Source organism: Typopeltis vanoorti, chromosome 17 (genome assembly GCF_054136105.1).
Source record: "Typopeltis vanoorti isolate ZY-2024b chromosome 17, IOZ_Tvanoo_1.0, whole genome shotgun sequence".
Taxonomy (NCBI): domain Eukaryota; kingdom Metazoa; phylum Arthropoda; class Arachnida; order Uropygi; family Thelyphonidae; genus Typopeltis; species Typopeltis vanoorti.
The window spans coordinates 99,980,658-100,004,808 of NC_143565.1; the positions used below are offsets into that span (position 1 = coordinate 99,980,658).

General features: G+C 34.9%; 1 protein-coding gene across 1 annotated transcript in view; it reads right to left on the reverse strand.

Annotated features, from left to right (window-relative positions):
* Positions 1-5,136: 5,136 nt before the first annotated feature.
* Positions 5,137-24,151, reverse strand: part of LOC150097693 (cytochrome P450 2J2-like) — a 29,396-nt gene continuing 10,381 nt past the window's right edge. The window contains exons 4-8 of the mRNA XM_090407291.1: positions 20,187-20,488; positions 17,382-17,497; positions 11,020-11,275; positions 5,884-6,071; positions 5,137-5,423 (exon numbers count right to left, since the gene is read on the reverse strand). Of these exons, the coding sequence (XP_090263417.1) occupies positions 5,245-5,423; positions 5,884-6,071; positions 11,020-11,275; positions 17,382-17,497; positions 20,187-20,488 (1,041 nt within the window). The 3' untranslated portion in view covers positions 5,137-5,244. The remainder of the gene's footprint in view (positions 5,424-5,883; positions 6,072-11,019; positions 11,276-17,381; positions 17,498-20,186; positions 20,489-24,151) is intronic.

The window sequence follows — 24,151 nt, forward strand, 5'->3', positions numbered from 1 at the left end:
TTGTACTAAATGCACCGATAACTATTGGGGTGACTTTAGTGTGTTTAAGCCACAGTCAGCCAACTTCGATTGCCAGATCTCAATATTTAGTAACTTTTTCCAGTTCTTTGTTGTTAATGTTGTTAACACTGGGTACTGCGATATCAATAATCCAAATCTGTCGATGCTCGATAATTGTGATATCAGGTCTGTTGTGTTCCAAATGCCGATCAGTTTTTATTCGAAAGTCCCAGAGAATTTTTGCTGCTTCGTTTTCCATACTGTCTCTATTTTATGCTACCACCACCTATCAGAAGTAGGAAAGCATATTTTTTGCATACATGCCAATGAACTATTTTGGCCACTTGATCATGGCGGTATTTATAGTCAGTTTGAGCTATTTTGCTGCAAGTACTGATCAGATGTTCTACAGTCTCATCTTTCTGATCGCATAATCTGCATTTGCTGTTATTACTGATGTTCAAAATTTTAGCTTTGATTGCATTAATTTGTAATGCCTGTTCATGAGCTGCCGGAATAAATCCTTCTGTTTCTTTTTCAATGTATCCGTATTGTAGCCATTGTTCACGTCAATTTTGTCCTCAGTACCTTGAAGAAATTGGCCATGCAAGGGTTTATTTTTCCAGCGCACATATCGGTTATTTTGTTGTTCCTTTTTGTAATCTGATTTGTTTCCTGTTGCTTTTAGAAGGTCCTCTTGTGTAATTGCTTGAAGCATTGGCTCAGAGCTCTTGTCGATGTAACTTCTTAAACTTACATACCTTCATTATACGAATGCCAGAAAGGTGTGCCCATACATATATTATATTATAAATAAGATAAAAAGCCAAACGGCTATTCGTATAGTGAAGGTATGTAAGTTCTTTTCACTTAAACTTGGATATCATTCAGGTCTACCTACTCACTGATGAGACCTCAAAAGGTTGAAACCGTCAGAGTAGTGAACTCTCCTCATAATGTAAAGCAGTATTACATCCCCTAGGAGCTGTGTTTTACATTATGAGAAAATATCAAGGATAGCGAGGGAGCTTGCTCCACCTTTGCTTCGAGTTGCTTTGGTGTTGTACTACCAGGTGTTCACTTACGCTTGGATTCGCCGATAGTTCTTCGGCATGAAACTCTTAGATCGTAGTTTTCGATCTCAGAGTTTCGCATACTGGCTGTAAAATAATAAGGGATTTTAATCCGCTTAATATAAGTATCAAAGAAATGTTCAGGAGCAATGGTGACAAGGAATCACCTTGGAAAATTCCACGTTTAATGCGAATATCTCCGAATCGTTCATTATTCACTATTAAAGTTGTTTCCATGATTTCATAGCAGCAGCCAGAAACGAATGTATGTTTTGCTAATTCCAAATATCTGTAGTGATTTTAGGATCCAGGATGTGGGAGGAAATCTAATACTTTCTTGTAGTCTATCCATGCTATGTTTAAGTTAGTTTTTCGTCTTTTTGAGTTTCTGAGAATCATTTTATTAATAAGGATCTGGTCTTTTGTCCCTCTGGATTTTTGAAAATTTCCTTTTTGTTCAATCGGATAAACAGTGGTATATGGAATTTGCTATGATTGCAGTGAACAGCTAAGCATAGTTGGTAGGCATGTTATTGGACGATAGTTACTTGGGTCTGCACCTTTATCCTTATCTTTCATGAAGAGAAAAGTGCGCCCAGATATCACTCAGTCTTCCACTGAGCCTGACTGCATCAAATAATTAAATTGTTCTGCCATTCGACCATGTAGACTGGTTAGATGCTTTAACCAAAATCCATGTAGTTCGTCTTTGCGAGGCGCACTCCAGTTTTTTAATTTTCCAGCTTGAGCACTGACCATTTCTTTAGTGATAATAACATTTTGCATTTGTTTTTGTTTCATTTGTGATTCTATTTCCTTAATCCATGAAGCATCTTTATTGTGTTCAATAGGATTAGCCCAGAATTGACTTCCAAAATTTGAGTGTTTCTTCTTTTTCATGTGAATGATTGTTTGCATTTGTATTTCTCTGAAGAGACTGAAAGAACTGGTTCGGTCGAAATTGCACATTTTGCACATAGTGGTTTATTCTTGCTTCATATCTTTTAATTTTCTGTGCAGTCGCCGTAATGCTTTGTTTTAACTCTTCGGTAACTTCAGCAATTGTTTTGTTTGCCAAATTATATGTGTTAATCAGTTTGTTTTTGATATTATTTTTCTGCCGTTCTTCTTTAAAACTTTTTAAGTTGCTCAGATCATCTCGAAATTTATTGACTATTCGTTCTAACCGGATTTTCCATGGTGCAGATTGTTTCATCCTCGGCTTTTGCTCTTTCTGTTTGCAACCAAGCTTTACTGAAATGATATAGGCTGTGCTGTATAGGAGCTGATTTGTTTCCTTTATACTGTTAGTTGTGATGGTTTCAATTACTGCATTTGCGTCTAAGAGGAGCTGTTTTAGTTTAGATTTTGTAAAACTTTTAATGGTGGTAGTTTAATACGGTTATTTCTGCAGTTCATATGTCAATATCCCTGACTTCATTTTACACTGCACTTCTGTCAAAACATTCTGATGTATATCGTCAGCTTTATGCTTACTGAGTTGAATTCCAAAGTTTGATATAGCTTCCGCCTGATGATTTTCTGTTACTGGAGTTGTTGGTTTATTACGTAACTCTTGCAGCTCAAGTTCAGTAAATATTTTCTTACAAAAAATGAAATTGTTTTGGTCCATAAGTCTTTGTTCTGTTATTGCAGATTCTGGGAATTTTTGTTTCCAACATAAATGCATACGCTTTCTGAAACCTCGTTTTTCTGGTTATTATTATTATTATTATTATTATTATTATTATTATTATCTGATACTTCCACAAAGTCCACGATACATTGTGGGAGGCCACTCTTCGTTGCACAGCACTACTCAACTACTCAGTCCACCAGTGGCGGCCGGTGAAAATTGTAAGCGGGGGTGCTGCATATACAAAAAAAAAAAAAAAAACTTTTTTTTCCTAATCAGTAACGAATTTTTTAATAAATAAATTTACATATTAAAAATTGCTTTATTAAAAATATTTCATCCTCACCACGAACAAACACCAATAATAAAAGTTTCGTATCAATGGCAATGACAAGCGCAAACGAACATCGGCGTTAGATCGCAGTGCATTTGTTTCGTAATCTAAAGCGTTAATCGAACAATTCCAATCATTAACTATTCAATCAATGTCAAAACATAACATGTTGTATTGCATTTATATAATGTTGTAATCATTGTTATTATTTTTATAAACACAAACAAAATTTAATTTTTTCATTTTTTTCCTTGGGGATGCTGCAGTGTCGCAGTGCTTATGTACGGGCCGCCACTGCAACCCACCTACTAGACTACAAGACATTTTTAAAGCCAAATCGCACTTTATTTGCATGAAACGTTTATTCACAAAATAATATGAAGCCTCTAATATCAGGGAGGAGTCTGAAGTTCTGTGGACTTTTGAAAGAAAGATTAAAAAGGGCGAAAAAGTCACGAAAATAAGTGATCTTAATTTACGAAATGAAACGAGCTGCTGCCGGTGCATCTTGCTGTAGGTGGATAACCAAAGGTTCTAATTCAATGAACGCGTTGAATAACACATGCTACTTTGCCTCTAAAATGTATTTATGGTTAACTTACTTCCGAAGACATTTAAATTAACAGGACAAAAAGTTCTCAGAGATTAAGAAAAGTCTGTTACCATCGTTGAGATACCAGACATTTAATCTTCTTTCAAAAATTCCAGAAAAAAAGGGAATTACTACATAAATCATAAATTAGCTGAAAATGTTAGCAAACTTGTTTAGGAGTTATAGGTGTCGGGATGTGACTTTCAACGAACACGTATATCTGAGGCCTACCGGACAATCTTTACCATCCCTAAGTTGAGTGATATTAAACCAAACGTTACAGGATAAAATCCTCGTCGGTAATGTTTAATATTTATTAGTTACGCATTGCGGTAAATTTTACAGGCACTGACAAAATTTTTAATGATGTAGAACGACTCGTTTGTAATGGACAATATCTGTACACATTGGATGCACATTGATAAACAAATGTTCCAGAATAATTTACACATGCTTTAATCAAATTCTGTGACATTTCACTTGTCCAAGAACTGTTAGTGTGAATAAAAAATCACTTTGGAAAAGAGAGAAAATAGTAACAAGTATAGTGCAAACACAATAATTAATTTGCTAGTAATTCAGCATTCGACTATCTGTTGCCTAAATAACGTTTACAACTTGGAAGTAAACAAAAGATTTGTAATGGATTTATAGATAACAAAGCTATATTCTTAAGTAATACAGTTGCTAGGCAAACTGGACTATCTGTTGCCTAAATAACGTTTACAACTTGGAAGTAAACAAAAGATTTGTAATGGATTTATAGATAACAAAGCTATATTCTTAAGTAATACAGTTGCTAGGCAAACTGGAACATACTTGAAAGAAAAAGCTGCAAAAATGAGGAAGGCAAACTTGTAGAAAGCAATCTAAGTTCAGGCCAAATAGAGGCTGTCAGGATCCGATTTCACTTAACCATACAGTTGAAAAATCACTGGAGTGTATTTATGTTTGATAGATCTTGAAGAAGGCATGTGCCAAGGTACCAAAAGTAAACTTGTTCAAAATGCTGTAATTATATGGTAGTAACTAAGACATTACACAGAGCGATACATGATCTGTATTTTAGAAGACAGCATTTAGAATTGGAGGAGGGTTGGAGGATATAAAATCGGGTGTACGATAAGGGTGTATACAATTTACACTGAAGTTTATCATTTATATGAATCACATGAAAAGGGAGTGCCATTTAAAGTGATATTAGAATCATGGATATCACTGTTTAAAACAAGGCTATTGGGAAAGAACTTGCCATTGTTAGCATTCAGGGATGTATTAGTAGAGATAATCTCAGATAGTATGGTCACTTACACATAATGGAAGTGAAAGATCAGAAAAAAGCCCAGATCTCGGTGGACTAATATGGTCGGAAATGCCCTAGAAGACCGAAATATAAGATCTGACACTATTGGACTCCTGTATGTTGTTTAATATTACTTAATGTAAAGTTTAGCGTGTGTTTTACTCTTTGTCATTTAGATTCAGCCATAAAAAGATCCCTTGTATTAATATCAGCTTTATTAAAAACAGCACTTGATTAAAAACAAAAACAAATACATCGTCCCATTGGAAATCACATTCTTCATCTTCATGATTTGGTGGTAATCATTCAGTTTCTCGGAACGAGACACACAGTATAAGGAGTTGGCCCGTACGTTATTCCAAGGGTTCCTGTCATATCGTGAAATTTTCCTTCAGGAAATTTGATATTGAATTTTTGTAGGAGAGCAGTTGTGTACAAAAACACTTCCAATACTGCAAGACCTTCTCCTAGACATGAGCGTTTCCCTAAAAATAATAAAAAAAAACATTAATTCAGCATTCTTGGTCCATTGTCATATTCAAAATACAAAGATATTAAATGGCTGTGGCTGTATTTCTTATTTGTCTACTCACTCATATCTATACGAACGTACTATCACTTCACCTTTAAATAAGAAAATTGTATTCCCCATAAGAAAGTTGTATTCCCCATACTCTAATATGGGGAATACAAGTAAGTTCTTTTGATTTTCAATAATGTATCGATTGTAATATCAACTCTGAATTACCACAGATAAGCATGGAGCGAAATCCACGCTTTTGCAGACTTTGGTTGATACAGTATGGATTCAAATCCATCCTGTCTGTGAACCCACTTGGTTGTTATCAGCCATTAATCTTAAAAGATTAAGGGAAAGACAAATGAGTAATTTATAAACAAAGTTGGATGTAAATGAATACAAAATAAGAAACAAACCAACTCTACCTATGCTAAAAGGCATCCATTGTTCATGCTTCATCACTGTCTTTCCATCATTGGATAGGAATCTTTCTGGCTTGAACATCTCAGGATCCTTCCAATAGTTCTTCTCGTTGTGCACTGCCCAGATGTTCACTAATAATAAAGTTCCTTTAGGAATGTCGTATCCCAGAATAGAGCTGTCTTCCGGTGTGCTGTAAAAATGACATCCTAATGGAGTTTATAAATAATGTTTAATAATGAATAGGATGTAACATAAAAATGTTAAACGACTTGCACTCTGTTATCAGGAGTATCAACTAGTCTGTATGGCTAAATACAAATGATACTACGATAAACCAGTTCCGTTTTACAGAAAAATGTTAAAATCAGAGCTAATTAACAAGTTACTTCTTTGCAGTAACTTGTAATAATAATAATAGTAATAATAATAATAATAATAAATAAATAAATATCTTAATTCTAGTGTTGTTCATTCATACACGCATGCGTGAACTTAAAGTTGGAAATATTATCTAACAACTATGGCGTTTGAAAATACGCCCCCTATATCAAGGAACAATATCGGAATAATGTTCACCATTTTCAAAATGTTTTTATGACAAATGGAAAACAAAAAATCATGATTTTTTTTTAAGATAAACTGGTTATTTTTTGAAAATATCGATTTTGCTTTCGCTTATTCCCATTAAAGTTTTCAGCGTAAAAAGTGACTTACTGTTGTCGCTTTTTTACCCTGAAACTACCGATCCCTGATCCAAATTATTTAATAATATTTCCAATGTCTCAAAGAATAAAAAAGCATACCACAAATAGTAATGATACACTGAAAGTATATGTACAAGAGAGAAGTAATGTGAACAGGTTTTTGTGCCCTTGATTTATGTTTTCAGTGATATGGGCCCGTGCTGAGCAGGTGTATGTCCTTGTTTTTACTGTCTTGTCAGTAACCTTTGAAATAAAATGTTTTTTTTTTTATTTCAGATAACTAACAGAGCCGAGAGAGAGAAAGAGAGATTAATCACGACAGGTTTCTTTGGCCTTATAGATAACGACCCCCATACGGATAATCTATCTTTACAATAATATTTAAATATTATTTTTAAGGCGTAAATAATATATTATTTAAAAGGGAACAGTTTTTTTTTGATAAACTGTAACTCCTTTATTCAGAATTATATGCAAATCTAATAAATGCACGCCCTTAGGATTTGCATCAGAGGAGTGGCATGCCGGCTGTATTAATCCGCCACGAACGCATAATCAGTGAACTCTACCCGTCCATTCTAGCTTTTCAGCCCTTTCTTCATTTCGTACAACAATATATAAGGTTTAAAGCTTTAAATATTTTATGTGGCTCCCATCCAGGTTTTGTAAAAAGTTTTGTAAACTTATAGTGTATTTGTATCGGGAGTGAGCTAATGATTTTTATAAAGTTCATTCATTTGTAAAAAGTTCATTAATTAAAATTGTACTCGGCGATCATGTGTGATAATCTTTCTGGTTCTCGAGGGTTGCAGAGAAACAAAATATTTTATCTGTTTAAAAATGGATATAAAATTCACTTACGCCTTTTATTCCCAGAGAGAGTAGGCAAGACTATTTTAGTCTTGCTACCCCAAGATAATCCATGCTTTTAAATGGTGAAGAAAGTACGTTAGACTGCTGCCTTGTGGCCTATAACTCTAACGCAGTATATTATTGATTGAAATAATGGGGACAATAATCCAAAGCACATCCAAAGATCCCTCTTCCTCTCCTCTCACATTTAGAAATTTACCCGAATAAATGGAAGCGTAACCATCCATGCATAAGTAAAACTGGAAACACACACACACACACCTAAAGAAAAAAATCAGGGGAGGACAAAAGAGAAAAGTCATATCTGTTATTCACCATTCAAAGTGCTGTTTTGTGATGTTGGATTAAGGGAGGACTTTTTTTTATCTCTAATGTGTATTCAGTTTCTTCTATATACGTGTGGTAGGTTAAAGGTTACTTAATCTGGTGTACTTTTAATTTATTTAAACTGGTGGTTTTCTGGACGTGAAAAGGAAGGGAGTGCGATCAATGCTGTGGTATGCTTGGGAGACAACCATAAGATGGATTGCACAATAGCATAGTATGAAAGAAAATTTAAAGAGGCATGTGAGACCTTCATAAAGCAATCAAATTAAACAAGAACGATGACCTCATATTTTTTGAAGTTTGGTCCATACATAGAACCCTGACAACAATGCTCATTCTTCGATTTATTCTTCGATATATTTGTGAGTGTGTGTGTGTATTCCTGAGGATGACCATGATATAAAGGACGAAACGTAGATTTTTATAAACGGTAGTGGAGACCATAAATCTAATATCATGAATACTATTGACCTTTCAGTCACACTGAAGGAAATATTTTATTCATCGTTACTTTTTACTCAATAATAAACATGGATTATTATAACGTAACTGCTGGTGAATGCCATAAGACATAATGTCAGTTAATTAATCAGCTAGTACATTCACAGTTGATATCTAGGTTTTAATTATAATGAATGTATAATTATTAACATGGAAAAAAATCTTTTACTCTTGGGGCGTCCGTTAGCAGGAACTTACTATCAGGCAAATAGCATGATAATAAGAGTGGAATTCCATGTTTCAAGAATTCAAGAAAGGCACACAATAAACATCAGAAATATCTAAAAAACTTAAGTCTAGCTAGCAGAAAAACTAGAGAAGTATCAGGTGGTTCATAACTGTGTTACTCTGATGAAAAAGACTGAAATATCTGTCACAGTCTCTAAATAATATCTTCATCATATTATATTCAAGAAAAAGCGAACAAGGAAATGAAGAAGCAGTGACAGAATTTCATGCTAGACACGAAGATAAACTTCTAGATCGGCTAGCAATTTACCTTACAGTTCTGTGAGCAAATTTCAAACATGGGAAGTTAGACAGTGAAATTTATTTGTGCCTATTTTGTCCAGCATCAGATTCTCCTGATGAAGAAGTGGTGGAAATTTTCGCGTCATTAGAGATGGCAGCTGAAATAAAGAAAACTGAAAAGTTTGTCCTTGTTAGGCAGTTAAACAGAAGGACAGGAAGTGAGTGTCAGGGGAATTTAGAAATGTATTGGGAAAATTTGGAAAAAAGGTCAAAGTTTAATGACCTTAGGTGCCTGATAGATTTCTGTTCTGAACTTAGCTTGTCATCTTTGACGCTATGTTTCGGCATAAGTAGTGCAATAATTCCCATGGAGAGGAGACAAAGAACAAAAAAGAAAACTTATTGGCTATTTTATCGTAGATAGTGATATATCGCACCGGATCCGGTTACAAGGGATTTAAAATAGGAAGTTATAATCACTTAGTTTCAAGCAGGATAAAAAGAAATGTTGTTAAAAACGTGTAAGAGAATTATAAAAAAAATAATAAATTTGAGCAAATGCATCCTGAAGCTTTGTTTTGGATTAATGTAAGAGTATAAAATCATCTGCATAAAGTAATGAACTGAATTAAATACTTTCAATTTTGATATCAGGTCTAATGGCATTTTTCTTCGTAATGTGATCCACATAGATAATGAGTAACAGTGGTGACAGAGGGCGCCATATATATATATATATATATATATATATATATGACTTGTGTATCGCTACTTTGGTGTACAGCAGCGCCCTCTGTCACCACTAACCTAACCTAACCTAACCTGTCCAAGGGAACAAAGAGACAAGTAAGTGCAATTTGCACCTGCACGTAGTGCAAGTCTAAGGCAACTCATGGTAGAGCCACTCAACTTATTGGCTATTTTATCGTAGATAGATATATAAGGTTTAAAGTTTTAAATATTTTATGTGGCTCCCATCCAGTAAAAAGTTTTGTAAACTTATAGTGTATTTGTATAGGGGATAAACTAAGGATTTTTAAAAAAGTTCATTCATTTTTAAAAAGTTCATTAATTAAAATTGTACTTAGCAATTAAGGGGAAAATACTACGGAAAGTGATCAGATCTTAATCCACCTTTACCACGAGTTGCCTAAAGTGGCGCTACCATGAGTTGCCTCAGACTTGCACTACTTGCAGGCGCAAATTGGACTTACTTCTTTGTTTTCTCGCTTGGGAAATAGAATTAAAAAACCAAGTTTATATAAAATTACTTGGTATCTTGAAACCAAATAGTGAATACAATCAACAAATGAATAATATGCTTTTTAGTTGTTTTAACCAATAACATTGGAGATGTGTTGCTATAATGCAAAAAAATAATATAGTATGATAAAAAATGTAAAAGTAAAAAAAAAATAAAGGATTCCAAATTATTAATATGCACGGATTCTGCAATTTTTATCACTTCAAAAGAAAAAAAAAAATATATATATATATATATATATTTGGCTAAATGGGTGAAGCAAGAATGCTTTTCATATCCCGCGTTATCTGTAGAAGAAAATGCATGGATAGGGTGTTATGGAGCAATAAGCTCTGGTCATGGCAGGATAACGGAAATAGCCGAGGCTCAGTTAAAACTTCATTGGCTACAGCATTGCCACCTGTTATCTTAAATCTTAAAAGAACTGGGGAATGGACTGAGTACTTGACTCTTTATCCCGTCATCTGAATGAAGAAAATCTGTGCGGTTGGGGTGTTATTGAGCTAAAAGCTCGAATCATGGCTGGGTAACGGCAATAGCCGAGCCTCAGTTAAACCTTCATTGACTACAGCATTGCCATTTGTTACCCTGGAAGTCCTAAAGAGGACTTTAGGACGTCTTGATCTGTTACCCCTCGATAAAAAAAACCATTTTAATTAAATTATGATTATTATTGTAAATTGGTGTGCATTCATTTTTTTCTTTATAAAATTTATAAATGTCTGGTGTTATTCGATCGAATATATATATATATATATATATATATATATATATATATATATATATATATATATATATATATATATATATATATATATATATATATATATATATATATATGCATATCTTATAAATAATCAACAGTTTTTATATAAGTAAACAGCTTTTCTTTTATTTATTTATTATAATTTATAAATGATAAAATTCATTTTAAATGGTAGATATACCGGACTTTTTATTGCTTGCGTAGTACATCAATGTTCACCAATTTCACTTACTATCTGTGCAAATTAAGTGGTGTATTTGTCTTCCACCTCTGGATTTCCAGGAGAACTGCTTGCGTGTATGGCAAATCATAGCGATCTTCCCAACAAGGTGTTCGTTCCATGCCAACGACATTGTCAATCTCTTCCTGCATTCGCTTTTGCACATCTTGATATTCTGCCATTGCTACTACAATCCACTCAAGCGTGTCCCTCACTGTGGCACTTCCAGCTAAGAATAATGTCAGTGCGTTCCCCATTAACACCTTCCCTAAATTCAAAACATAGAAATAAATCGAATCTTGTGAATAACAGATGTTAATGAATATGCAAAAAAAAATTAATTATAATTTTTAGTAAATAATTAAATTTATTTTTAAAGATATTTTATTAAGAAAACTAAAAATATTAATACATATGGAGAATAAATATTTCACCGACATTGAAAATGCATATGAAAATAAAGCGCTACATTGACTAACTACAGCATAAACCTGCTTACTGTTCAGTTGATAAATCTGAAATAATATCATACAGCGATTTTTATAATAATATTAAAAAAGATTTCATCAATGTGCATCTTATAATGATAAGTGCGTATCAGAATATCGTTATTAACTTATGTTGATTAACAATCAGTACATTTTGCTTAGGAAATATTTCAATCAGTAATTTAATTATTCTAAAAATATCTTATTTTTAAAAAAAATAATAATTAAAATTATTTTAAAACAATGCAATTATTAAAATGTTAAGTTATTTTAAATATTAAAATTGTTATTTAAGAAATTTTAAATTTTAATAAAAAATACCAGATCGTTCAAGACTAATTTTAATTTTAAACATTAATTATAAAATATAATTTCGAAATTAAATCTAATTGTACTTAATTAAGAACTATAAAAATACATTTAAGAAACGAAAAAAAACCACTAAAACCTTTTATTGCAATAATATTGTAGGCTAGGCTATTTATCCCTAACTAACGTTTGAAGATTATTGGCCAGCTAGCCCCAAACCTTATTTAGTAAAATGAAAAAAATTAAAAAAATCTCTCCAAAACTATTTATAACGTTAACCCAAGGAGAAGAGTATGGCAGACAGCTCAGCGCTGCCATCTTGTGATCCCTAACCTTAAGACTTTATTATTATTATTATTATTAATACCACAAAAGTCGATCATACTAAAGAGCATTGTCGATAACCAAGTAAAAAATACAGACTGGAATTCCCTACTTAAAATAAACGATCCTGTAACGTTATACGAGAATTTTCAACTAAAGTTCACAGAAATATACAAAAAAGCAACAAAACCTGCACAAACGAGGCGACAAACAGACAACAATTCACGGATAAATGACGACATACTAAATACTATTACTATAAAAGAAAATCTATGGAAAAAACTTAAATAAAAGTCACCCAGTAATACACGTTTACAAACTTTATACAAAAACACAAGAAATAAACTAAAAACAACAATTCGTAGGGTATAAAGACGCTACTATTTCCAAAAATTCATGGAATATAACGACAACATTAAGCAAACATGGGCTGCACTCAACGAATTAGTAACCCGAAAAAAGAAAACTTTAGCACAAGATTTTATTGCAAAAAGCTTCGGTCAGGACACAAACCAAGAGGAACTAACAGACTCATTCAACCATGCTTTCACAAACAACATCACACAACTCAAAAAAGACAAACTACCAACGATCAACAAAAAAACTTACCGACACAAAGTCAACAACAAACGATGTATTTTCCACCCATAACAAAACAGGAACTGAAAGAAGCAATCCTACAACTAAAATCAAAGACCACTCCAGGAATAGACAAAATAAGACTCACGGACCTTACAACACCCTTTGAACAAATAAATCCAATATTTTGGAACTCGTGAACATAATATTCGGCACAGGCATTATTCCACAACAACTAAAAACTGCAGTAATTACGCCAATATACAAACACGGCAAAAGAAACGATACTCAGAACTACAGACCAATAGCTACACTACCAGTCATCTCAAAAATTCTAGAAAAAATAACACACACCAGACTACAGAACTATTTACAGAAGTACAACATCATCTCACAAAACCAATACGGCTTTCAGAAAACAAAAAGCACCATTACTTTATTAGAAGACATCGCCGACACAATAAACAAAGCTCTCGACAAAAACAAGTATGCCGTCCTTATACTGCTGGACCTAACCAAGGCATTTGACACACTTGAACATGACATACTACTTACCAAACTATACTCGATACGTATAAGAGGAACACTGCATACATGGATCAAGAACTACCTCTCAAACAGAACACAAGTAACAAAAATAGGTACATGTCACAGTCGGAGTATACAAATAAAACACGGTGTGCCTCAAGGTGCCATATTATCACCCACTCTATTCAACATATACATTAACGATGTTCATAACATATCCATAAGAAGTCAAATATTTCAATACGGAGATGACACTGCACTACTAGCAATCCACACAGACATTAACATAGCTCTCTGCAAAGCACAACAAGACCTAAACGAAATTACAACATACTTCCACCAAAACGCAATTCTAATCAACTGCACCAAAACGCAATTCTAATCAACTGCACCAAAACACAGATGTTGATAATACACAACCCAAGAATCATATGCCCCGCATCACTATCGATAAATTGTCACACATACCGCTGTATTAACAACAAAAATACCTGCCAATGTTCCAAAATCAAGCCTGTAACACACGCAAAATACCTCGGTGTCTATATAGATTCCCACCTTAAATGGACAAAACATATAGAATACCTACACACCAAACTCCGGATCATCGCTGCACAATTCTTCCAAATTAAAGACATTATTCCATCCCAACATAAATAAACTCCTATATCACGGTATCTGCGAATCCCTACTCAGATACGGAATAATAGTCTATGCAAATACATCAAACAACCAGCTAACCAAATTAGAAACACTACACAGGAAAATCGTGTCAACAGTGATCTGGACACCTTACACGCAACAACCAATATCCGACAAGCACATGGCGATACACAGAATTCTGAGCATTAAAAACCCGAAACACTACATAACATTAACAAGGAATTGCTTCAATATCACCTATCGAAACAACAGAGACACATATCGTATAACACGACCTACAACAACTCTCTACATCCCACGCCCTTCAACAACTCATACGGTTCTTTCGTGAGATCACTTCTGATACCCACGCAATTCAACAACTACCAAGAAAGTTAAAACATGTAGATAACTACAGAACATTAAAAAACGAACTCTGGAAAATATACCAACAAAGTTAAGAAACCATTAACACTAATATACTAATATACAAATCACTAGCATTCAATGCTTACATCCCATACATAAACAGTAGCAACAACACAAATAGTGAAGGCTAAATCCCACTCTCTTCATAAAAGCTAACCCAAACTTCGAAGTAGGTGGGATTAACTTGCCTCACTCATCTATAAGCAAATGCAGAAATTTGTATGTATAATCACTCTTTCTCAAACTTAAATAAAAATAAAATAGAATAAAAAATTAAAAATTATACAAAAAATTCTGTATAATCTTCATTGTTAATATTAGAAGAACATGTGTTGTAAATACATAATATAAAGGCAAAAAGTAATATTAAAAATTTTAATTGAAATCCAATGTAGGAATTGCAGCACTTAGTGCTGAACTCTGAAAAAGTATAAGGTGCAATGTCACACAAGATGTTTATTGTATGTATAAATATTTTAGCAATAAAAAATTATTACTATTATTATATTTACAGGCAACTTCAAGGAGTCCTTAGACTCATCGAGGGAGGCTCTAAACATCATGTCAAGAACTAGAACTATTCAGAATTTGCACAGTATCTATCATAGTTTGTTTTGAACTCATTCACAGTATTAGGATCTACAACAGACTCTAGCAGTTTATTCCACTCATTCACCGCTCTCCACAAATGTTGTGTTAGAACTAGGGTTCTAACACACTTGCTAACTACACTCTTGCTCATTTTCCATGGATTGTCCTTAGTTCTCCCACTACCAGACCTGTTCTGAAAAATTTCCTCTGAATTAATCTTGTAAAAACCGGCCAGTAATTTGACAATAACCTACTTGTCTCTGCTCGTCAAAGTATTGTTCAGTAACCAAGTTATCTGAGGAGCTGATTTAGCCACTTTCGCTATGTGCTTCCCTAAACGTCAACTCCCTATCAACCAACATTCCCAAATCAAATCTCTGGCTTCGTCAATTTCCTGGAGTACAGTTTCACCAATGTGGTATACTGTGGATAATCTTTTCACCCCAAAATGCATAACCTTACACTTTGCCACTTTGACATCCGTTCTCTTTAGACCAGTCTGCCAATCTATCCAAATTATGCTGCAAAATGTTGACATCATGTGTATTCACTATTGCTCTACCGAACTTTGCATCATCGGCAAATAAACGAACAGTTCTTCTCAGATCTTTTCCCATATCATTAATGAGCAAATTAAATAGCAGTGGTCCAAGAACAGAACGAACCCTGAGGCACGCCACTAGTCACTAGTCACAGGCCTTCTCTGCAGGGTTTGTAGTGATACAGCAGTATCACTGTAAACCCTTGCTAGTTGGACATGGCTAACAAAAGATGATAGTTAGTGGGATAGAATGTGAATGGTATAGTGTGTTCAGTAAAGACAGAGAGAAAAAAATGGGGGAGGAGTGTTATTGATGATATCCGATGAACTGCATCCAAAGAGAATAGAAGTAATTGACGTTCAACTGCAGGATAGTGAAATGAGCTTATTTGAGGCTATCTGGTGTGAGATTGAGGCCAACAGAACAAAATATACAGTTGGGTGCTGCTATAGAGCAGGCAACGGAATGGATGATGGAGATAGTATCCATTGGCAAATAGACTCAATGAGTGGAGGAGAGATAATTATTATGTGGAATTTCAACTATGGTAACATTGATTAGAAGGAGGAGAGGACAAATGGGAGGAAGGAAATGTATTTTATGCAGTTACTATGGGATAACTACCTGAGATAGCATTTGAGAATTTGACTATAACAATATTGACCATGTTGCCACCAATTGGAGAGAGTGTTCATAAGGTCTTGACGTGGGATGTGGCTAAATGTGTGAAATTTTCAGTTAAGACAGGGTATACGTGGAACTATTGCGCTGATAAGTATGACAAGCTTAGGAGATTGCTTGGATCAGGAAGTTAGCAACGCAGGCTGAAGAGAATCCCAAACAGTTCTTTCGATATGCTGCTATTCGACATGGCATGTAAAACTGCGAGGACTGGATGTTGATAATGCAAGGGAAGTGGTAAAGGAGTGGAATGGCTGACTACACACCTAGAGTCTGGAGAGTAAATCAAGTGGGAGTTAAATGGATGAATAACACCATTAAGCTTGAGCTGCAAAAAAAGAAACAGTTGTCGAGAGAATTTAAGGAGGAAGATGACCTGCAGGCGCATGAACAGTACAAGGCACAGACCAGAAGGGTAACTAGTGTGGTAATAAAACCAAAAGCAGATTATGAAAGGAAGTTAGCAAAGCAGGCTAAAGAGAATCCCAAACAGTTCTTTAGATATGCTGCAAATAAAAGAAAAAAATATATACGGCAGAATGATTTTAAGGAATGCCATTGGTAGGGAGGTAACTGAATCAGTCGAAATAGTAGAATTATTAGCGAACACTTTGCAACAGTATATCATCCAGGCGGCGATATTGTAGGAATGAAGGAACCAATATATATATATATATATATATATATATATAATCCGAGTTTCTGAACCGGTCGAAGACAGACTTCGAAAAAGTTCTTCCCGGAAGTTTAGAACCGAAATTAAAAGAGTCTTTCTTTGGGTCGCCTAGCGCTATGGATGCAAATATTCTACATGGCAACAATGCCGACTTGGTGGAAAATTTTTTGTCGATATGTGAATAACTTTAGTGAAATCATTTGTCTTGATCTGCTCAAGCTTTTAGAAATCATATACAAAAGTTAAATGCAACTTTTCAACAAATCTACTGTGTCCACTACACGTTCATAACGCTGTTCGTAAATAATAATAATAATAATAATAATAATAATAATAATAATAATAATAATAATAATAATAATAATAATAATAATAATAATAATAATAATAATAATAATAATAGTAATAGTAATAATAATAATGAAGGAAAACAGAAAATAGATTTTTGAACCTTCAGTGGATGCTAATCCTCCTGTCCATGAACCCATGGTTTGTTGATTCTATCCACATTTGCTTTCTTTCTATGGGACAATAACACAAAGTAAAATTTAAAATAAAATTTCATTAACTGTTTAAGTAACGTACTTATAAATGAGGAATCATCCTTGTCTTTTTTCACTTTCATTTCTTGTAGAAATCTATCTATATAATCTCTGAAATCTGATGGGTCTACGGTCTTCTGATGCTTATCTATTTCATCACTGAGATAAATAAATAAATTATTCTTGTTAAGTTCCAAAAATAAATAATTAAATGTTTTTTTTTTTAATATTTTTATGATGAAAATAGAGTAATGCTGAATACAAACTTTAATAACTAAATGGGTGCATCTACATACCTATACCCATAATGCAATCCAAATTACCATACATAGAGATTAAGTGGACATTCGTATTATACAATTGCAGTTTAGCTGAATACTCTTTAAGCATTCATGCTGATATCTAACCAGTCCCTGTTACCGAATTTTTAATCCATTTATGCCACAGCTCCTCTACCTCCTCTGAACACACCTAAGTTTCTTTCTCCAGTGTACAGTTAGTATTCAGCTTCATGTTACATAAACCACTTTGATAGATTTTAATAAAATTAGATTTGTTGAACGATCTCAGTTTTATCTGCTACTCACATACTACCCGTATTCAGTAGGTTTATTTCATACTCACACTAGCTTTCCAAAAAATACTTGTGACTATTCTGGCTCACGCTTTGTAATTTTCATAATAATTTTATGCACATCATCTTGTTCTTAAGAATCTTTTGCTTAATAAGGCTATGCATCAGTTTCACGTGTGCTTATTTCTTCTTGTAATAATTCTAGAGACGCAATGCGATGTTGCTGTAAAACAAGACCGAGGAATCGGCTGGATTCCTATAGGGAATGTGTAATTAGATGGAATATGATGAAATCAAATTATATCTAATTACACATTAATGAAATTTATCTCTGCATATTTGCTATCGTTACAGATCTTTTCAATCTTCGCCCTTTATTGAATTCGTTTGTAGTCCTTGTTCTTGAGCACCAACTATCAAACCTTCTATCTCTTCTATAGAACAGAGAGAGAGAGAGAGAGAGAGAGAGAGGATCTGATACTTGATGCCCTGCTGAAGCCATTGTCAAATAAACGACTGTCAACCAGATATTCACACTCTGTTTTATTTTTGATTTCTAAACTTAAAACATCGCATAATTCGAGAATTCTTAATATTTATAGGATTCGTGTGGTGGCAAGTTTTTAATTTTCTTTCCTTCTGCAAATGTAATTCTTGTGTTGCGTCTTCTTATCCTCCTGAAACTATGGAGAGCGTTGTACATTTCTCAAGTCAAAATTCCATACAAATGTTTTCACTGAAGACTCGGAATGTACTGAGCAGCGATTCAATTTTTCTGGATAATGTTTCGTATAGGTTGAAGTCATCCATGTATAACAAACGAGATGTTTTCCTAGCTCGCTTTAATATTTGATATCCAAAGCTAGTTTTCTTCATAATTAATTAATGAAGTAGGATGAATAACAGTGATAATAGTGAGTAGTCACCTTGGAAAATTCCTCTCTTGACATCCATTGAACCCAGATTAACTCCATTGATTATCAACAGCGTTTTCCAAGTGGGTATGAAAGCTGTTCGAAATTTTCTAATGTTTTTACTCACTACAAATATTTCTAAACATTTTATAATCTAGCTATACAGAAAAGAGTCGAATGCGTTCCGGTAATCATTCCATACTGAATATAAGTTGGCTATTTGTCTTTTCAAATTTTTCAAAATCATTTTGTCAATTAACAACTGATATTTTGTTCCTCTAGATTTTCTAAAACACACCTTTTGTTTCGTAGATAGAAGTGATGTTCTGATTAATATTGACTAATCGAAATCCAGTGAGTAACTTAAATGTTGTTGACAGGCAAGTTATTGGGACAGTAATTACTTGGAACAGCTCATTTTTCTTTGTTTTTCAAAATCGGAACTCTCCTTCCTGTTATCATCCACTCTTCAATTGAACCTTTGTAATAGGTTGTTAAATTGTTGAGCCAATCGAGAATAAGTTCCGGGCAAGTAATTGAGCCAAAATCTATGCCGTTCATCTTTGCCTAGTGCTCTTCAGTTCTTTATTTGTTTGCTTGCCTTTGGATAATTTCTGAGGTAATGACATGGTCTTCCATCTGAGGGTTGTTCAATTGTTTTTGACATCTTTAATCGAGTTAGCATTTTCATTATTGGATTATCAGCATTGCACAGAAGCTGATTTCTTTCTCCAACTGTATTGTTTCTATTACCAACTTGATGTTGTTCGATATTGTTGTTTCCGTGTCTGTAGTCGTTGTCTTTTGTCTTTCTCTGGTGTTCTGCATTTGTTCTCCAACCATATGTGTCATTTCGTGTTGTGTAGCGTATTATTATTGTTGGAGAACAAAGCGAAAAATAGTATAAGATCAAAAAATTATTTTGCTAGTAAAAATGAAATTATAACAAGCAGCTTTTTCATCCAGCTGTTTTGAATGTATTTTCTTTTTAATTTTTTACATGCAATACAATCCGAAATTTAAATAATAATTTCGATTGTCGATATTTCCGTTGTCTTTCTAGAGGCCTATCATGATGTCTCTGACCAGGTTACGATATTCAAAGAAATCTATCAAATAGTGATGGTTAAAACTAAACTTCGAGCAGTTTTAGGTTTATGCACTAGAGATATATATTACGGTTTTCCAATTTTTTTCGCCATTGCAAATGGCCCAATTGAAATCAAAATATTAAAGTAATTCGATTTTGTTACGACATTCTCAATGCGCTCACCATAAATATGAGCGATATTCTGATTCAACTGTACCACCGAAGTTGTAACAGAAAAATTGACACGTGACTTTATATTAGAAAACTCACCCTAGAAATTTCAGCAACTTTTCAATAGAAGCTCTAAAGGTTTTATAGGAGCCCAACTTAAAATACATAAAGAAATACTTAAGCCAAGGAATCCAGGCATGTATGGTGTTAGATCCAGCGAGGTTTGCTACATGTGCAATCACTTCATCCAAGAGTAAACGTATTGGGTCATTATAATCCATCCGTCTGCCGAACACCAGGGCTGAGATGTTGTTAGAGCAACTTGCGCTTAAGTAGCGATGAATATCGACTTCTTTACCTTTGTATGTACTCAGAACTTCAATGAAATGTTTAAGCTCTTCCTGGAAATATTGAAAACAAAATTAAGAGTTAAATTTGACATGCGAAATGAACGGATATTAAAAGTACATCATTTTTTCAACCGCGAATGTTTGCAAATTTAAATCCTTCCAAATTGACTAGAGAGTTAATGATAATACAACGTATAGCATGAAAGTTACCTACTATTGTGCTATTTAAAAAGACTCATTCTTTGCCCAAGAACCCATTTGATTGTGCTTTTGGTTATGGTTTCATTGACTGAATAGACATTTTCCACTGTTGATTAATTTTAGGCCTAACAGAACAATCAATTGTCAATATCTTCAAGTTGAACGTTACTAATAGGATGAGCGAAGCATACATGCTTTTCGTATTTCCCTTTGTCTGTAGTGGAACAACTACGAAAGACTATGGAAGAGTTATTGAGCTATATGCTAGCCCTGTGAGAGCAGTGAGATTAGTTGTTTTCAGCTAGACGTAGGATAGACTTGGGTCTTTTGTATTTGCAGTAATTATTATTATTATTATTATTATTACGGGCAACTCCAGGGAGTCATTGGACTCATCGAGGGAGGCCCCAAATCATATTCATCACAACTATTTGACATTCATACAGTATCTATCATACCTCGCCTTAAACTCATTCACTGTCACAGCATCCACCACAGACTCAGGGAGCGCATTCCACTCATTCACTACTCTAAAAGTAAAGAACCCAGCTCTAACACCTTTACTAACCACACTTTTGCCCAGTTTCCATGGATATCCCCTAGTCCTCCCACAACCAGCCCTGTTCTCAAAAATATCTTCTGAATTAATTTTATAGAAACCCTTCAGTAATTTGAATGTCTCAATCATATCTCCCCTCCTCCGCCTATCAACCAATTTTTGCAACCCACAAATCCTCAACCTGTTCTCATACGGTTCATTCCACAGACCTGCTATCATCTTGGTCACTCGCCTCTGGATCCTCTCCACCTCCTCCCCATCAAGAAGAAACCTAGGTGACCAAATCTGAGCACAGTAGTCTAGATGGGGTCTTATCAAGGCTCGATACAGAGGAACAATAACCTGCTTGTCTCTGCTTGTCATCGTATTCTTCAGCAACCAAGTGATTTGATGAGCTGTTTTGGTCACTTTTGCAATGTGTCCCCTAAATTTCAATTCCTTATCTACCAACACTCCTAAATCTCGTGCCTCATCAATTTCCTGGAGCACGGTTCCACCAATGCAGTAAACTGCCGCCAATCTTTTCACCCCAAAATGCATAACCTTACATTTTGCCACATTAAACTGACATCCATTCTCCTTAGCCCAGACCTCCAATCTATCCAAATCATCCTGCAAAATTTTGACGTCATCTGCATTCACTATTGCCCTACCCAACTTCGCATCATCCGCAAACAAATGAACTGTTCCTCTCAGATCATTTCCTATATCATTTATGAGCAAATTAAACAGCAGTGGTCCAAGAACAGATCCTTGTGGCACACCACTAGTCACAGGCCGTCTTGTGGACTCTACTCCCGAGTAAACCACTCTCTGATATCTCTCCGTCAACCACCCTACTATCCATCTCCCCAACCCTATGTCCATTCCCATATGCTGCAATTTACTGATTAGAATTCCATGTGGAATCCTGTCAAATGCCTTGGCAAGGTCCAGTAGAATCACCGTAAACCCATTACCCTTAACCAGTTCAGCCGTCACTGTGTTATAATACGTGAGCAAGTTACTGAGGCATGACCTACCCTTCACAAAACCATGCTGTCCCCGATACAGTATCCCATTTTCTTCTATCCAATCTTGTATTTTCCTCTTGACTATTTTCTCTAAGACCTTGACAATGATTCCTGATATGCTAATCGGTCGGTAATTTACTACAGCAGTCTTGGAACCACCTTTATGCAGTGGAACTATTTTCCCCTCTTTCCACCCGCTCGGGACTAACCCAGACCCGAGACTCAAATTAAACAAAATGGTCAAGGGTACTGACAATTCTTTAGCTGCTTCTCGTACAACACGAGCTGGTATACCATCCAATCCCACAGATGTATTGACATTGAGGTTATGCAATAGACTACTCACCTCCACTTCATTAACCACAATTCCCGTATAATCTACTGGTTTATTCGTTTCTGCAATGTCACCACCTGGATGATATACTTTTGCAAAGTGCTCACTCAGTAACTCAACTATCTCAACTGATTCAGTTACCTCCCTACCATCGGCATTCTTTAAAATCATTCTGCCATGTACATTTTTCCTTTTACTTGCTACATATCTAAAAACTGTTTAGGATTCTCTTTAGCCTGCATGGCCAATGTTCTTTCGTAATCCTTTTTTGCTTTTCTTACCACACTCGTCACCCTTCTGGCCTGTGCTTTATACCGTTCATGTGCCTGCCGGTCACCCTTCTCCTTAAATTCCCTCCATAGTTGTTTCTTTTTTTGCTACTCAAGCTTAATGGTGTTATTCATCCATTTAACCCCTACTTGATTTATTATTCGGACTCTAGGTATACAGTCAGCCATTGCTTCATGCAAGCACTTCTTAACTACCTCCCATGCACTATCAACTTCTAGTCCTTGCAGTTGTACATGACATGGCACTGAACCAATCAAACTCCTAAGCTTGTCATACTTTCCAGCCAGATAATTCCACATGTACCCTGTCTTAATTGAAAATTCTACACCTTTAGCCACCTCCCAAGTTAAGACCCTATGATCACTCTCACCGATTGGTGGCAATGTGGTCATATTTGTTACAGCAAAATCCTAAGATGTAATTACTAGGTCAAGCACTCTCTGACCCCTAGTATTTTCCATTACATGCTGTCGCAGATAGTTATCCCTTAATAACCGCATAAAATCCAGTTCCTTCCTCCCGTGTGTCCTCTCCTCACTCCAATCAATGCGACCATAGTTGAAATCTCCCATAATAATCACCCTCCTTCCACCCATTTCTTCTATTTGCTTGTGCATACTGTCACCACCATCTTTTCCATCACCTGGTCTATAGCAGCACCCAATTGTATATTTAGTTCTGCTAGCCACAATCTCACACCAAATGACCTCAAATGTGCTCTTTTCTCTATCCTGCAATTCAACTTCTATTCTCCTTGGCTGGAGCTCATCAGCTATCATCAACAATACTCCTCCCCCCCCATTTTATTCTCTCTGTCATTCCTGAACACACTATACCCATCACATTCAATCCCACTAGTTATATCATCTACAGTCAGCCATGTTTCACTAATACCTATAACCTGTGGTCTGGAAGTGCCAACCATGGCCAAAAACTCTTCCTTCTTGTTCCTAATACTCCTAGTATTAGTGTACATGAATTTAAGACCCCCATTAGCCCCAACCCTACCTTGATGCCTTATATTAACTATCCCACTCAGATTTGTTGTCCTTATTTGCTCTGGCATATTATATTCATTCTTACATTCAACTGCCTCCATAAGGACTGTATCTCTACTCCCCCCCCCCTAACAAATCTAGTTTCCCTGAATTTGCACATCCACTACATTCAGCAACGCTTTCTCAAGTCTTCTTACACCGTAACCATTCAAATGCAAGCCATCCATCTTATATAGATCCTTTCGCCCATCAAACTCACTCCACACATCCACAAATTCCACACCACTCGTCATACATACCCCACGCATAAAGTCATTT